Below are 19,092 nucleotides of genomic sequence, written 5' to 3' on the forward strand. Positions count from 1 at the left end.
GAATTCAATCGATGTTTATGGTAGCCTACTAAAATGAATTTTCATCGGCGTGGTTTTATCACAGACGTAAGAATTTTCCTAGCGGTAAAATTTTTAAAACAAAGCGAAGTCGGTTTTGTAAGAACAAATCAGATTTGGCAAATTCACGAAATCACAAAACACGAATAAAAATGATCTGGCAATTTTCGTCACATTATTATGTCCGCGGATTGCGGTGGTATTTTAGAGCAGTAATGCTTATACTTTATCAAAGCAGTCGCGGTTAAGTTGAGAATAATAAAGCAAGACATTATAAATGAGCCGTATAGCAAAAAAAAGGCATCCAAACCAAGTATATTCCGGTAGTCTATCTCACATTTTTATATCTGCAGATAGCCGCAGTACAATAGATATAGTACTTTGTTTTATTTAAATATGTAATAAAATACAACAAAAATGCGCAATCTATGTTGACTTTACTTAGTCTGGCCCGCTACTGCATTTTGAACATTCAATGTGGCCCGATACCAAAAATAATTGCTCGGCCCTGTGCTGGAGGATTGCTGGACTTTTTACTGTCGTAAGTTATTTCACGTAACCGCTTGCCGGTTACGACTTCCTCCAACATCAATCCCATGAATATTAATAACTGGCTAACTAACTAATTCCATACTTGACATAGACTGGTAACCGGACGAGAGGCTTTCCATATGATTGAGCTATCTTATCGACTTTTCTTCTGCCCCCAGTCAGTGATCAGTAGTTTATTTTCTCACCGTACTGAAAGCACACTTGATATACAAATTGCAATAAATAATTGAAAAGTTTGATTATCGAGCAGCGAGGCCCCCAAGAATGTCTAACAAGAAAATATTTAATTAATAAGAAAATAACAAAAGTCGAATTGTATATGTTATTTGAAAAAAAAAATGTGAACCAAGATGGCAGACACCGGAATGTAGTATGTGTACCAGGTTAGGGTTAGGCCATAATTTTAGTCTAATTTTCCTCATTTTAGTTCTATTACAAGTTCGGGGACTAGCCAAGTGGCTCACATGTATTGGTACCTGAAATTATGGCATCTTATTACTGGCAACACTATTTCCAATACATCTTGTTTTGTGACTTCATCGATAACTTTAGCAATGGATCAAAATGACCATTGTCTTAACATAGTTACGCTGTCTTATCACATGGATAGGAATTTTGAAAGTACCATATATACGCACATGATATAAGCCTTAAACGGCAAATGTTTGAATATTTAAAAAAAGGCCGACTCTACAAATCGTATAAGGCCATACGCACCTATCAAGGACAGGGATGTTCAATTTAAATCTAATATTCAAAATCGCTAGTCACTAGCCTACCTTCAGAATAGTGTTTTTAGTATATCAATATCGCGCACACATCCTAGCTCCCCTCCTCGGTCCACGTTTTGATTGAAAACATTTTTCGATTAGTATATTTTATGTTTTAACGTAATCGAAGACAGTCCATTGCGGCGTGACAAGTGACAATTAATTACTGCTGACATGAAAAGAAAACAGTGTCGACTTGAAGTGCTTATCACTCTTCAAAGATTTTTTTGATTGAAAATATTTAACAAATAATATTGTATACCGTATTTTTACATATTCGAGATATCCTGGGCGACAATGGCAATAAATCTAAAAGCAAATTATGTCGTAATTGTCTTCATACTTGGTTTTCGATAGTGACCGAAAATAACGGGGAATTTTTGCATTTCCAGCAATTTACAGAGCTCTTAAATATTATTTAGTATAATATCGCGGATTTTATTGTTAGACTCGTGTCGTTAATGATAAAATCGTTCAGTTTGGGTTTGTGGTATATGTCATTTTGTTCAAGTGCAATCAGGGGTATACGCATATGAGCCGAACCTTTATTATGATCATAATTATGCATGTATAAGCCGACCCCATTGTTTGGCAACTTTTTTTTAGTTTCAAACCCGGCATATATGCGAAGATATACGGTAATCAGGGATGGCCTTTTCCGAATACTGAACTATTCCGAATACATTCTAAAATCAGACATACACATTTTTGTTTTAGTATATTAATATCCAGTAAAATAGAGAATAAGCTTTAACAGAAATATTAGAATAAAGCCACAAATCAACAGTACACAAAGTATATGATAGTTTATAGCTTTCATTGGAAATGTTAGCAACTTGTGACAAAGTAAATTTATTGAAATTGTATACTTTGTATAATTGGCCACATGAAAAGATAGTCAAGGGTTTCTTTGATGCCCATTGTCCTTGGTACCATGATATTACCCAAGGGGGGCAGCCAGCGGGGGGGTTACATGGGTCTCATGTAGTTTCATACCTAATGTCCTTCTAGTGGGCATAGAATAACAATTTTTCCATGTGTCAATCCTAACCCCCACCTGACTACGCCATTCAAAAATTACGTCACAGTGACGTAATAGAGCCCTTCAAACTGTCAGCCAAGGCACGCAGACAATCACCCGAAATTGAACAGCTATTTCTCTCGTTTTCTCGTCGCAACAATCCTAGAGAGATCACTGACATTAGCCAGTTCTTTATCATCGCCACAAATGCCATTTCGGGCGATCATTAGTATAATTGGAGTCACAGTTTTTGCCACCTCATGACAGCTCCTGCCGAACGAACTGATGGCGACTCTTGCCATGTTCAAGATGCTATACCTGCTGACTGGTATATTCACAATGTCATGTACCAGATTTTAGTTTATCATGCGGAATCATATCTACTTAAACCTAACCCCAAATCAGTGGCGTAGCAAGACTCTCCCCCCCCCCCCCCCCCACAAAAATATTTCGTGGAAATGACCCTAAAACTCTCGGACATAACCTAAAACAACGTTTTTTTTATTTTGTCAAAAAGCATAACATGACGCTATAAAAAGGCTATGGTAACCTTTGGTTTTGGAAGAAAATTCATTCGCGCTGGCGTCATCACTTTTGGAGATTGAACACGCATCTGGTTTTCTACCGATACCACCGGTGCTAGGCTTAATTCATCCTCAGTTACGTTCGGTATTCCCAAGTCTACTTGTTTCAATTTTGGTTTAAATATTTCGTTTATCTTGGTTACTTTAATTTTTTTCAAACGTTCTTCCTCTTTTGCCCTTTTACTTCGTTTCTGTGCGCCACTGAGAGGTTTTTCTTTCGACATCATTCTGACAGCCTTCGTAATTGTGCCGGCGTGATCAAACCCCACGATGCCGAAAATCGGCGACTCCGGCATTGTGAAGTAACAAAACAATTTGAGCAGAACTAACATCAACGTTATAAGATGTGCATAACTGGTTTTGCAATGCAGCTTTTGGTTTTGCGGCTTAAATTTCCAAATTCTAACCGCTTGAGGCCCCTTTGCGCTGTGGGCCCCCCCGCGACCGAGGGGGTGGATGCCACGCCACTGCCCCAAATCCATCAAAACTGTAACCATAAGAAAAATGTTCCAACTTACCCAATATCTGTCACCATCAGGGGCAGCTTTGTTATTACTGCCAACAAGACTTGGTTACCGCAGTAAAATTTCATCCGCCATTAGTTCTCAATTTGCTGCCGTTACTCGCCATGGGTTTGTGGGAGCTAAAAAGTCAGTCGCCATGGGGTTTGGCCATAGTGGCCATGGTTTGGAAATCCCGCCATGGTTTTGCGGAAGCTTCAGACAAAGTATTTAAAATAGCCCTTGTTATCTAGCAAGCTCTATGGCCTGCTTGTGATGTCATAGTGACATAATTTTTGGATGGCGTAGTCAAATGGAAGTTAGGATTGAAATGTCAAAAAATTGTTATGCTCACTACTACAAGTACGTTAGGTAGGAAACTACAAGCCCCCCTAACACAAGTATTTCCAAAAAACTTGACTTCAACTTCTTGTTTACAAAGCATAATGAAACATATAGAGCTTAAGTACATTAATAAGATTTTAAAAATTTTTTTGAGCAATGTGAATAACATCATCCACAAGACCACAAATAATTACTAAATTTTCCGTGTATCAAATCTACCCGGCAAATAGGATGAAGTCCATTTTTTGCACCGAAATTTATTTTTTTTTGCTGGTTAGCAGAGCGCTCATAATTTTATATCGTTTCTCAAGTTAGGAATCATATTCACAGAAGAATCATACTCAAAGAATTAACTATTTTGAATATAAAAGCGCTAATTTAGGGTTAAAAAGGTAGCATTAATAATTTTGTACAACCCATTAACTGGAACATTAGAATACCCTTAAATATGGCGTGATTAGTAAATTGGGTTCAGAAAAGTGACCGAATAGTCAGAAATTATAACATGTTTGTCAAAACCAGGGTTGACGAACCCATTTGCTATTGTGGGCCATTTTTTAAGCCACCGCTGAGTGAGCGGGTCGCACAACTTTTAGTCATACTATGATACCAAAAACGAACAACTGCATCCATACAGCTGTATTTATTTAATGATAGCATAAAAATATAATTCAATGTATTTTATGCTCATTGAGATGGTATCACTGTACAATCAATTTATATTGCACTACTAATCTGCAGTCTTTGATATTTTATCACAGATCTAGGAATTTTTCTAACGTTGATACCTTGATATCTTGGGTGGTAGCATTTTGATGAATCAGTGTTGAAGGACACATCAAATTTGTATAAATCGTAACATCACAAAAATACGAATGAAAACTAAATATAATCACAGCTCACATTGAACACACAATTAAATTAATAAAGTGAGGCACTATAAATAGACTCGGATTAGTCGCCAATTGAATACTATGCGTACCTGCAAAAACATTACCTGACAACATACCAGAAAATCGTTATCCGTCGAAAAAGTGGGCTATTTTACAAGTCGCCTGCCTAATTGCGGTTCCATGGAAATTTTCGGATTTTTCCCGATTTACACCCCCTCCCTCAACCTAGGTCTTTTTGAACTTTCCATTATGACAATTTGTGACAGGTTACTATGCAAAATTCTAGGCAATAATGTTTCAGATAAGTATTTTGGGATCCTTTTTAAAAGAAAAATGCCAACGCCTCCGCTCAAAGATAAAAAAAAAATTAGAAATAACAGTTACGGTTTTAGGGCCAGGGTTAGGAATGCAGATTGCGCAGAAAATCCAAATTCTCAAAGCTTTTCTAACCCGAACCTGAACGGCAGCTAGATAATTACTAATTCAATATTTCAGAACGCGGTGTTCTTCTCAAATATCACATTAGTGGCGAGGGCTTCGTACAAAAAATCCATATTACGCCTCCGGATACATAAATTATAAATGAATCCATCCTTTGACAATTATCCGATTTTACAAACATTGGCATTTTACAAGATCTTTCATTATTTTAATCATTGAGCTGAAGTTATAAACTTTTTATTACTTTTATATGCCCCGTGTATCATGCACCGAAACAATACATTTTCACGAAGTAAGGTTATCTCTTCTCCATTAATGCTTATGCCCATGCGTTTGTCGATAAGACAGCGTGACTAGGCTTGGACAATGGTTATTTTTATCCATTGTTAAAGGTATCGATGATCAAACAAAACAAGATTTATTGGGAATAGCGTTGCCAGTAACCTAAGTAATACTGGCGCTCCCGTTTTCTCTGTATAGTCCCTAAAGGTTTACAACGAAGTCAAACATACACCGAAACGGCTGAATGCTGCGCGGGCCGCACGAAATTCCTTGGCGGGCCGCAGGTTTGTCATCTCTGGTCTAAACATATTGTTTTTGTATCAGGTGGTTTGTTGAATCTCAAACATGGCAGATCAAGGTCAACAACAAGAGGGAGCTAATATTGTGAACATCCAAGGTGAGATTTCATTCAAGGTATTACTTATCGATCTTGAGATCGGTAAGTATGTTGATAGGTATTTGTCTGTCTGTCTGTTAGATGCACGCCATATCTCACGAAAGCGAGGTTTAATCTCCACCAAATTTTGCATGTGCGTTCATCATATCTAGGACCAGATGGGTATTGATTTTGGATGAATTATGTCGTATAATTAGCGAGTTATCAATTAATTAGTGATTGGACACGCGGTGTCACTATGAAGTAAGACCACTGTTTCGGGGATCCCCCTATCCTTCGATCGATAAGTCTTTGGTTTCCAACCGATATTCCAGTTTCAGTATTATTCGGTGTCTACAAATTTGAAAATATGATAATGTAAAGAACTTTTGATAGTTATTGGGAATATTGAATCACTGTGCGAGATGCTAAATGCCTTGAAGTCCGATTTAAATTCACTTAGTTCATTTTGCTCATCAATAAAATTTCTGTTTCATTGAAAATTATAATTTGAATCAAGAATGTTCACATATTGTTTTAAAATATAGGAACTCTAGAGTTATGCAGAGATTGAACAACATTTTTGGGTACTCCCGTAGTATGTGAACCAAGATGGCAGACATGGGGACGTAGTATGTTTACCAGGTTAGGGTTAGGTCATAATTTCAAGTACAAATACTACGGGAGTCACTTGGCTAGTACTCAAACTTGTAATAGAACTAAAATTGAAATAAAGAAAATTGGTATAAAATTATGGCCAAACTCTAACCTGGTACACATACTACATTCCCATGTTCGCCATTTTGGTACGCATACTTCCAAAGGCATAAGTACCAAAATATATTTCTGGCAGGAAACCAGATTTCATAATATATGTAGATATTTATGATTCGAACAATAATTTTTCATGAAACAAATTAAAAAATTGTAGTTTATTCTTCATTTAAAGAAGATTGATTTGACTTTTTTCAGGCTCAAATATAAATGAAGTTCGTGGCGAAGTGATCCAAATCGATAACATTCAGCAAGCTCAGGCAGGAGTAATTCACACAGACAATATTCAGCACTTCCATGCGCATTATGACATTCATGGTATGTTTATTTTAGTTTCTCGGGCAATTTGCAACAACTATTTCTGTTGAAGGCAATTTGTTTGACTTTGTGACATGGCGAGAAAAAATAGGGGTTTGGTTATTATTTTATTAATTTTTCATTAAATCTTACTAATTAATTATTTCTAGCTGCTCCACCTCCGGTCGCACAACAACCTCAAGTACAAGCTGATGCAGGGTCTCCTGGGAATATGCAAGAAGAAATGCCGTCGACATCAGGTTAGAATCAAGGACGATATCAATTATTTTATATGAGAAATGAATTAAAAGCATTCATCCAGAAGTCATTCAAACAGCAATTGATTTAGTGTTTAGCTGTTTAAAAAACAACTCCTGAAGCTCAGATTAACCCACCATGCTTGTCTTATTAAAGGTCTCTTTGGAAAGTCAAATCCTGTTATCCTTTATACACGCTTTATGACCATAATAAATATGTTATGACCACTCACATAGTTTCGAAAATACCTGGAGCTTTGGACAGTTGTGTACGGTGTTTCTTTCATTGGGACAGTGTGAAACTTTGTTTTAACACTTGTTATATTTTTATCGGCCACATTTTTTGACATCTATATGTAGTTTCTGACAGTTTTGAATTGGCTTACTTCGATTTGAATATTTTCAAATGTAAAAGGGGTTGCACTTTAAAAACTTTGGGAGGAGCTGTCCTGGTTAAAAAGTTATTCAATCACCCTCACAATTCATTCGAAAAAATCAATCGTTAACTAAAATGACCTATTTTCAGTTGCTGCCACCTGGTGGCGGTGCTCTTCTTTTCTTCTGCTCTCGTAAAAAAGAATTGAAGAGAAACACTTTACAAAGCAATTAAATTATATTTAGAGTTGCCAAACAAAAAATTTCAGACTGGCAAAACCACCTGGTTGCAGACAAGGGTGGCTTTGTACATTTTTGTACCAACGGCAATGAAAGGAAATTCATCTTTTTTAATGATCATTTTTGTTCAAATAAACCCAATTTATTTGGGAAAATCAAAATAAACTAAGTTTAACGCTTTAACCATCGCGCACACCCATTATCGTATCCCCCTCTCTTACAGGATAGGTTTATTCGCATTCTATGAAAACTACTTTGTTAGCATATATTGCCGACCAAAATAATAGGAAGTTTAGCTAACAATTTAGGCTATGCAAGCACATTATTCAACTTTGCCAGTTGCCTCAGCTAACCATAACACTAGTCAATATAGTAACACTAGTGATGTAACAATTATGTCAAAAGTTTTTCTAGTTATTTCCATGACGAAACAACACCAAATACGATTTTTTGTTTACCCTCCAAAAAATGCAACGCGGGCCACGGATAATGAAGCTGCGTCCACATGTGGCCCACGGGCATGGGTTTGGACCACACTGATATAGGCAATGCCTTCCATATATTATGTTTATTATGTTTCTGTGCATTGATTATCTGTCCTGCAACAAAATGTTTTCATTCAAATGCAGGTTCTGCATCTCGTTTACAAACCAGAGAACGACTCAACGAAAGCAGAAAACGACGCAACGTTAACTTAGAAATTAGCAATCAAGATTTGCTTATGGCAGGTGAGTGTATTTATAATTTGTCCTGATATAATCAATGATTTCCATTTATTTGAAGTCTCGAATGTTTTTATACAACGCTTACTGGCGTCTTTCGCTCTGAACATGGCCACTGTATACACCACGGTACTCCAGTGGTATGTGTACCAGGTTACGGTTAGGACATAATTCTATTCGGATTTTCCTTTTTTTAGCTCTATTACGAGTTCGGGGGCTGTCCGTGTTATTCAAGAGAATACAGCCCCTGCCTATAGTCTTCCGTCTCTTTACACAACTTGATGTGAAGTAGGCAAACAAAATTAGTTATCTCCATATTGGTACACATACTACTCTGGTGACCAAGCAGCCACTGAAATATTATTTGGAAGGACTGGAATCTTTCTGGTTCTTCATTTCCTGCCCAATTTCTTTCACCCTGGGTAAGGTGGGGGCATGGGGGCTTGAACCCGAAATGAATAATTTGAGATGCAAACACAGTCGCACCTAACACTTCAATCGCTAAACCAGGTGTTTGCAACCCGCGTCCCACGAGTAAAAATCGTGCAGTCCGTCAAAATGTCCCAATTTTTATTAGTGTGCGGACTGCAAAATGAGTTTTTAGTGTAGTTCAATCCGGTATGAGCAAATAATTTCAATCTCTTTGTGTTGCAAAGACTATACATGAGTCCTAATTGGTAACTATGCCTATGACGTTACAATGCCCTGACAGGTAGCTTGTGCGAAGCAAACAACGCATGTCATAAGATCTATATCCAAAATTTTTAATGTACCGTATTTTCCCGAAATTACGCCTATATCGAGAATAGGCCGAATCCCTAAAAACGGCCTTAAAACAACGATTTTATAAAAAATCACACATAAGCCGGTCCTACGAATTGTGACACGCCGGACACCTCAAGAAAAACGTAAAAAGAGAACAAAATTACTGTAACGCAAACATTTCTCACGTTTATCATTTCTGCGTGTTAGCGAGGGCCGTAGGTGGAATATTACCGGTAATTTATGTTAAATAAAGTCTATATTGCTTTTCAGTGTGTCGTGATTGTGTCGGGAGTTTAAAATAGAGTTCCTGAATTAGCATAAAAGGGCGATTAATTTCGTATTGTCCGTTTCAAGGAAAGAAATAACGCTGTATTAACACATTCTTATAAATCGCTACGAATCTTAACACGCCAGACGCCTTATGAAAGGCGCAGAAAGAAAACAAAATTGCTGTAACACAAATATTTCTCAAGTTTATCATTTCTGTTTGTTAGCGACGGCCGTAGATTCTTATTCATAACTCTTACTTGTAAATTCATGTTAATAAAGTCTATATTGCTTTTCATGCGTCGTGATTCGTAATAATGGAAGGGATTGTTGTCGGGAGTTTAAGAGAGTCCCTGAGTCAGCATAAAAAAAAAATTTCCTTTGATCGTCCACAACGCGGTTAATTTTGATAAGAGTCTTTATCACCGCCCCTTAACGGATAACATATCGTATAGCTATTAAAAGTCGCGCGCCGTTAATTGCCTCTAGGGGCGATAGCGCACCAAATTATAACGTTTTCACCACGAAACAACTGGCTGTAAATCGACACTGTTGCTGTTATGTAAAAAAAACAAAATTCAAATTTAAAACTGGACTGAACAATAAATGACAAGACTATTTAATAGCGCAAACACGCAAGCGAAAGCGGTCAAGTGTGTGACAACCAATCACAGACTGTACAAGCGATCATGTGGGATCAGACAAGCACAAGCGAGCGACAATCAACCAATCACACACCGTACAAGCGGCATGTGCCGAACAAGCGATCAGCTGTATGATAAGACAATCACACCTGCACAAGCGAGCGAAAACAAACCAATCACAGACTGTACAAGCTATCAGCTGTATGATAAGACAATCCACCTTCACAAGCAATCGTGTGTGTGCGTGCACGCTTGTTATCGTGAGAACTTGGTATGGTTTGAAGCTTTTGGAATTACCGGCAAGTCAGCATAATATCATCTCGTTGCGTGATCAAATTCAGATGCGCGAATGAGCTGATTTTTTGGTGCAATCTGAGTTATACGCAGATAAGACGGTCCCTTAGTTTGGCAACTTTTTTTTTGAGTTTTAAACTCGGCCTATTTGCGATCATATACGGTAGTTCAATCTGGTACGTGCAAGTTAATCCAATTCCTTAGTGTCGCAAAGACTATACATTGGTCCAATTTTGTATTTATACCAATGACGTTACAATGTCCTAACAGCTAGCTTGTGCGAATCGAACAACATGTCATACAATCTTTTTCCAAAAATTTTTGTGTTTACAACTACTAGAAAGCCTATAATAAATCAAGGTGCGGCCCGCAGTTTCACCCACTTATTTGCATCTGGTCGTCCTGTATTGAAGGTTGCACACTCCTGCGCCAAGCCATTTTGTCGCCCAATTGCTACGTTTAGTTGCAGTGAAAGCAAATCTCTAAACTGTGTTGTGGCGTCTTTTTATATTGACCCATGTCATGATTTTTACATTACTACAACTTTTGATCGCAATGTTTTTTTTTTTTGTATAATCCTTCAAACTTAGAACATAAGGTATGTAATAGATTAAGTGTAACTATCTAGTCTGCCTATCTTTCAATATTAGATTTGAGTCTACTGGTTTTAGCTTTTGTTACTAGCAATAAATTGTTACTTATGCGTACATCTCTCTTCTATTAAGGTTCTGCATCATTATTACAAACAGAGAAACCTACGAATGTAAAAATTAAAGACTCAAGCATTGCTATTATGGGAGGTAAACTTGAAATTTATGTCTCATTGTATTGTAACCTAATTTTAATATCATTACTTTGCAAGCAAATGCATGAGTTCCACAAGTACTAGGCTTTAACTCACTTAAACGTTAGCAGCATCTCAAAGCAGTGCACGAACAAAACATGACTCAGCTAAAATCATGCCATGACTCAGCAGAAAATTACTGTTGCTAAACAAAGAATATGGAAATAAGCAGTATTGATTACATGAAATATACAATATAAATTACCACAAATGGTATTTGTAATGGCTTTGTTATTTCAGTTTTATACCATCATTGAAGTTTTATTAAACTTTGTAGTCATTTCAGCTTACTTGCCTTCTACAGTCTGTAGCATTGTTACATCTTGCTTATTCTGGCCAGATAATCACTGTCTCACGCCAGCTCCACTTATTGGGAAAAAAATTTTGATGACAAAAACTTTGACATTTGCAAGCTTTCTATTATTTTCTTATGAAAATGCAAGCTAGTGCTGAGTTTCCTTCAGAAATCATACCTTCAATTAATATCGTTTGAGTACTGACAGATTTGGCTCAACTCCAAGACTAATTTCGTTTCCAAGTGCAAGAGGCGCTTTTAAACAAGTTTGGTTATGCCCCTTCAGCAAAATTGGTATGCCCCTTTCTAAACAAGCCTTAGAAAAGGTTTTGTTCCTACTAATTAAGCCATGCCGATGCCCTAGAAAAAGGGTTTTGCCGTCCTAGGCAAGCTATGGCTCTAGGGCAGGCCTGGGCAAGTTGCGGCCCGCGGCAATGTTTCATCCAGCCCGCGAGCAGGTTTCTAGATTTAGACACTTTTTTTATTTGCTTATAAAATATACTTGAACTGTAAACAAAAGAAATTTTTAGGACAATGAAAAAGTCGGTAATAACGTTTGACTAAATTTGTTTTTAAAAAATCATTGTTTTCGTCATCGTGAGGTGTTATTTACACCGTGAACACCTTTAAGTCGGTGATTATTGTTCTCAAATCACAATTTTCTCGAAACATATATATGTCTTGTATTTATTAATATTTAATATTTTAAATATTAATAATATTTTAATATTTTAAACCAAGCTAAATATTGAGTAAAGAGCGGCAACACAAAATACTAAAAATTGAACATAAGCCAGTTTTAATTTAGAAGTCTCGATTAAAAACGATGTTGTAGAAATTGGGAGCTGAAAATTTTCATATGCCCTCGACACATTGGATGGCTTTCGAAACCATAGTCTGGCTGAATTCGAAACACTGTCAATTGTGCGTGCTATGTACCTTTTGATCAATTCTAAATCTAGCGACCAGGCCTGATATATAAGATAATTAATGTAAAGTAAATTCAATCAATTTTTATGGTACTAAAATGAATTTTACTTGATGATGTTTTATCGCAGACGTAGGGATTTTTCTAACGGTAAAATCTTTAAAACAGAGGGAAGTCAGTGTTGAACGAACAAATTTGTCGAATTTGCAAAATCGCAATAATATAGTAATCACATTTTTATATCCGCAGATAGCTGTAGTATTTTAGAGTAGTGCTTCCCAAACTTTTAAGCTCGCAATGCCTTCTAATGCAATACAAATTTTCTGTTCACATTAAAAATGCTATGATACCAGCAAAGTTTTATGAATCACGATGTTTGGCCATCGAAGGCATGGTCCTTATTCCGCATTGTTATTCTTCAGCATTTATGATCAAATTCGGCATTGTTATGGAAGCGTTCCTTTTATCTGATCCTATGTATTCTCTCGAAATTGTGAGGTTTAAGTTTTGAACTAGTTTTAATAATAAGCTTAGAATGAAAATTCTAACAAAGTACAATGTTGGGCCTTCTTTGTTTTATTTAAATGTGTAATAAAATACAATGTGCGTTGACTTTGCTTAGTCCGACCCGCCACTGCATTTTGAATATTCAATGTGGCCCGATAGCAAAAATAATTGCCCAGCCCTGTTCTAGGGTCATTCTAATTTGGTTATGCCCTTTAAATTATTATGCCCCTTGAAATTATTATGCCCCTTTTAAACAAGCTGCATGCCTTAGCTGTATGGTTTTGTTTCCACTAAACCCCAAGAAAAAGGTTCTGCATATCCCAGGCATGCTATGGTTGGCTAAAAACCAATTTAAACTGGCTAAACCGCTTTGATAAAGTTCATAACCATTTCAGTCCAACGGATAAGACCTCAAATATGATAGAATTGTGCACTTTTGGATGCAAGCATGAAACTTGGCACACATGTACAGTAGCATCTTCTGATTAATTTTGGATATGGTGCCATCCAAGAAAATACCTCGTTTCCATGGAAACGTGGCATCATCCGTATTGCTATTAAAGTGAAATAAACATTACTTTAGGAAAGGATATTTTCAGGATAAGTAAACCGATGTGTATTTAAGAAGTAAAGAATATGATCAGAAGTGCATTTTGACAATTGCACTTGATAACAGAATACCTGGTTACCATGGAAACGAGGTATCGTTATCGACCAAACACAATTATTAGTCGCACAACCTGTACACCTGTTATTGTCATGAATCACAAATTAAGCTACATTCACGTTCAAAATGTAATTCCTTTTGTGCTCAATCAACTGCCATTGTCAATGGTATACTTTCGAACTCATAGCCACGTAAAGTTGGTGAAAATATAAAATATATATCTCATAACTGACGGATTGTTGTTATCTTGGAGCTATCATATCGTCATCATATATATTAATAAAGATAAATTCATTCTCTTAACTATGGCATGGAGTATTTCAGCCAGATAAAAACGGACAACCTGCATTACATTGCAGCTCAAACTCAGCTGGAATTATTGTTGATTGTTGTAATCTATATCTAACGTCGCCTTATGTAAGTGCTACAATAGAAAAATAAATAGAAAAACGATTGAAATAATTAGAATTTCCAAAAATATATTCCCCAATAACTAGTGGGGGCAATTTTACTTTTTAGATATATACTTCAAACAAAGCACTTATAATGCATGAAATATATTGCTTAATTAAATTCAATTCTTGAAACAAACTTTTATGTACATTCTATTCTACTCTTCCATATATTGCCGTTGGCTATCTGTGTCGTGTGAAAATAGTAAATATCTATATAGCCCTTCTAATAATCAGAATTCAATTTACAGTAAACATTAATACTACTTTCCTCTCAAACATCGTGTGCACTAAGCTCCAACAAACCTCAATATTTTCACTACATTTCATAAGATTGCAATTTTATTGAATACCAGGCAACATACTGTTCTATATCTGTCACAAAGATTATAATCCTGGTGCTCAGGAAATGTGTTTTCAACACTGTTATTTAACGGTAATAAATTCGGCGGATCGATAATCGATATAATAAATAGGGGTTTAAGACCGTAATATGTATGGAAAAATATTATGTGTACAAAGATTGAGATTAGATTATGGGAATCCATATTTATAGCTTATATCTTGACAGGTTGGTGGACTGAAATAAGAAAAGGGGAATGTTTTCTACTCTGCGTGGTTTATCTTACCCCAGCAGGTGTGGGAAATCACTTTCCTGAGGGGGTCCAGTAATAATTTATAACCGTATCTGCTGCCCTGATTTTAAGCTCTTGTGTCGAAAATTGTTGGCGAAAGTCTTTATGTTTTGTTCAAAGTGGTTTGCAGTGGCTGGCAAATTACGGCAGCTGCAGAGAGAATGTTGGTAGAAAAATAAGTCCAAACCTAGACTACGGTTTATATAATAAACAGCATTATGTAGCAATCGGGTCATCTTAGATGATTTTTAGGTATATGTGGCTGGTTTTTCACAATATTTACAGGTGCAGATAATACATGTCTATATCTTAGCCGACGACTCGTTAGTTTCAACGTAAATTTATATCCATAAAAACTATATATATATATATATATATATACATAGTTCTACAGGCACAAGTGGGCCGGATGAAACACTTTGGCGAGCTGGAACCTGCCCGCGGGCTGTATTTTGCCCACCCTGTCTTAGTAGTACACCGTGGTACTTAAATCAATCGGACTTTAATCAATTATTGGAAACGAAGTGTATATATGGATCGTTTTGTTATTATTTTGCTCTTGTCGTGAAAAAAATCACTTTTCTCTTTAATTACTGAACCAATTGCTTTGAATTTTTGTTTCACTTTAATAGCAATACTGATGATGCCTCGTTTCCATGGCGACGAGGTATTTTCTTGGATGGCACCATATGCAAAATTGACCAGGGGATGCTACTGTACATGTGTGCCAAGTTTCATGCTTGCATCCAAAAGTGCATGATTTTACCTTTTATCCGCTGGACTATTTCTAAATTCTAAGAAAAAGTTTTGTTGCTACTAAGCAAGCTATGTCCTAGGAAAAAGGGTTATGCCCATATCATGCTAGTTATGGTCATAAGGTCAATGACCATTGTAAACTGGCCATGCGCCAAGCAGGGATGGCCACTGAGATACTTCATGTTTTAAACTTTTTTGTAGGTTTTGCTTGCCCTCCAGAATTCTCCATTTTAAATTTAGGTTTGTTATGGAGTTTTCGAAATAAACTATCTATCTATCATTTCCAAATTCGAAACTATTCCGAATACATTCTATAATGTTTTCGAATCTGGAATTCCGAATACATTCTAAAATCGAAAATAACACATTTTTGTTTTAGTTTATTAAAACCCACAAACCAACAGTATATGTGCACAATGTAATTGATAGTTTATAGCTATCAATAAAAATAATAGCAACTTGTGACAGTCAGTTTATTAGAATTGTACACTTTGTACAAATGACCATATGAAAAGATAGCGAAGGAGTTGTCTGAAGCTTTCTATCTTTGGTACCATGATATTACGATAATAGTCAAGTCTATTGACAAAAATACTACTTGTATTCAGATAACATTGTATATTTTTTGAGATTAAGAAAATTCATTAGCAATACAGGTAACTGAAGCAAGCAACAACAATCGAATATCCATTGTGCATTTACAAATCCTAATATTTATGCCTAGAGCAGGGGTGGCCAACCTTTCACATACCATGCGCCACGTTTTAAACATAATGTTTCAGATGCGCCGTAAATCTCTTGTATTTCCACGCTTAATGTCCGCTTCTTGTTGAAATTATATAAATTTATAATACACACACATATATACACACGTATATGTAGTTTTTACAATTTACAACTTCACATGAATAGAAATTAAGCAAGGAAGTATAAACTGATCAATTTTATTTAAGTACCGCCTTTATGAGACTTTTGCTGCTGTTTTACTTTCGCCAGTTTTTTTATTCTTGGAGTTAAGTTTGTTACTGAGAGGAGCAGTGCATTCTTCAATTTTAAATCTGTAAGTCTTGACCTCGCTTTGCTTTTAATTAGTTTCATGGCACTGAATTAAACACTGAATGAATAAATTACAATGACAGCCGCATATATATAGTTAACTCAACGAAAATTCTCGTATCCACGCAAAAATTCGAGCAATTTACGATAAACAGATTACGATTGATTACGAAACAGGGAACCATTGTGACGCCATGCTTCAAGTAAAAACTACAGCCTTCCGTGGAGCGACGTGGAGTAAGGAGAATAGATTTTAGGTACAATCAAAAGTCACCATGTAAATCGCAAAAAAACGGCTTGGCGTGGAGAAGCCAAGTGCAATTAACAATTTTGGCATGAAAAGGGTAAAGATGCAATGCGCCACCTCTAATCATGCAATGCGCCACGTTTAGCGTATGCGCCACGTTTAGTGCATGCGCCATAGGTTGGCCACCCCTGGCCTAGAGTATTCTACCACCTATCAGTACCTGTACCAGTATATTTGTTTATTAATTCATATCAACCATATTGTTATTATGTGTAGCATATTGTCATGTCTGAAATTAGCAATAAGTTAGAGGATGGATGACCACCACTGCCAGGCACACAGCCAGGAATTTCCAAATCGGAAATTCCCATTGCCGCATGTAACAGCCACCGCGATTTCGCGCTCGTTAAAGGAGCCGTCATCATGTAAAATATTCAATCCATGGCAACTACAAGATTCTAAAACATATATATTAATTTAATGTGTCTAACGTACCTTGCGGCTGCTATTTCTTACATCAAAACAAAAACATTACTATTCAGTCCATGGCGATCTGTGGCCTAAAAGTACGAGATACTCTGCCTAATGTATTTAATTTTAATACGTATTTTTGCAATTTTGCCAACTCGTTATTGCCGTTAGAAAAATATCAATACCTGATATAAAATCCTGTAGAGTACAACTTCATTTCATACAATGAATATACATATAGAATTTAGCAGTAAATTAAAAATACGTATTCATCGCGGCGATTATGCCACCTGTTGAAAGAGCCAACTTTTACAACAAATAATATAACAACGAATATATATTTTTCTGTTGTGCAAAGTGATGAATTCGTGACCATTACGGGCATTTTGAAATGTCATGCTTTATTAAATTATTGTCTTCAATTTAATCTGCGGTTGCGTCGACAAAATAAAATCCTCACCACTCTAATATACCATGGCAACTCGCGGACATAAAAGTTAAAATGTGTGGTGAACTGCACATGTTATATTTTGTTTTGATCGGTATTTTGCGAATTCTGCAAATTTCAGATGTACTCAATCGAAATGCTGCCACTCCAATTATTTTTAAGATAAAACGGTTCGAATAATCTATAAATCTGCTGTAAAATCTCAGAGTACAAATAATTTCAGCACAATAAACATTGATTGAATATACTTTAGATTCACAATTCCGTCCGAATACAAAAATAAAATAGTTGTCATCGTTACCGTGGAACAAATTTGTGGAAAATTTGCGTTTTAAAGAAAATAACACAAACGTGAAGGCGTTTACGGCTTGAATAACATGTCACGCTGATAAAAACACTCGAGCGTAAGTTTCTATTGAGGATGTTTTCATTCAACGGAAATGGAACTTGAAAGTGGCGTCGAAATGTGTGATGTCACACAAATATCCGATATTCTTATGAACGCTAATTCCGATATTCGAATACTTTATTCGAATTGGCCATCCCTGATTATTTGATTTTCCTAAGTACGGAAATAGGTATAAAAAATTAATTATAATTGGCCCGTTTACCACACCATTTATGTCCGCAGATTGCCGCGGTAATACTCTCATTTTTTCGTTAGTTGACGCAACCACGAGTTACGTTAATTAAACAAAATAAAATTAATACGGCAAGGCATTTTAAATGCTGACATTGTTCATGAATTTGAATATTTTGTCGCAACGGAAAATCATTATAATAAAAAATCAATACTTTTGTCTATCATTATCAAAATTATTTGACAAAAGCAGGAAAAGGTTAAATGATGTTTTCTAATAAATCAACTCGTTTTTCGGACTTAAGACAATTTTTTGTGTGTCGTAAATTGTAGCAAAGCGCACAACTTTATTTAACTTATTTAATATCTGACTATTTGTATTTATATGAGACCCGTGACTCAATACAAATGAATGCATAAATTGAAGATTTACAAGGGAATGGCGATAGTGCCAATCTCGCGACCGTGCAAATGCGTCACCACAATATGAGGCGCGCGCTCGCACAGAAGATAACGAACAATCAAAGTGCCGATACTACTTCACCGTCATTCCATTACGCGACAAAGCGCGGAAAATCATATGAAGATTTCTCTTTAAAATGAAACACCACGCTGACGACGAAAAGTGGCTATTATTCGGAATTATTCGAAAATCAGCCGAAAAGATATTCGAATATTCGAATCGTTTTGGACAACCCTGTTTATACCAACTTCAAACATATTAAATTTGTTCAAAGATAATAGTTAAATGCTGTAAGAAACAATGCTTTGGGAAACAATTGAATGAAT

At 36.2% G+C, this 19,092-nt stretch overlaps 1 protein-coding gene across 1 annotated transcript in view; it reads left to right on the plus strand.

The window, feature by feature from the left end:
• The window catches only part of LOC120328939 (NACHT, LRR and PYD domains-containing protein 4C-like), a 46,014-nt gene that overhangs the window by 2,874 nt on the left and 24,048 nt on the right, over positions 1–19,092 (plus strand). The window contains exons 3-7 of the mRNA XM_078114575.1: positions 5,731–5,803; positions 6,755–6,874; positions 7,024–7,113; positions 8,355–8,453; positions 11,143–11,217. Of these exons, the coding sequence (XP_077970701.1) occupies positions 5,752–5,803; positions 6,755–6,874; positions 7,024–7,113; positions 8,355–8,453; positions 11,143–11,217 (436 nt within the window). The 5' untranslated portion in view covers positions 5,731–5,751. The remainder of the gene's footprint in view (positions 1–5,730; positions 5,804–6,754; positions 6,875–7,023; positions 7,114–8,354; positions 8,454–11,142; positions 11,218–19,092) is intronic.

The sequence above is a fragment of the Styela clava genome, chromosome 7 (assembly GCF_964204865.1).
Source record: "Styela clava chromosome 7, kaStyClav1.hap1.2, whole genome shotgun sequence".
NCBI lineage: Eukaryota > Metazoa > Chordata > Ascidiacea > Stolidobranchia > Styelidae > Styela > Styela clava.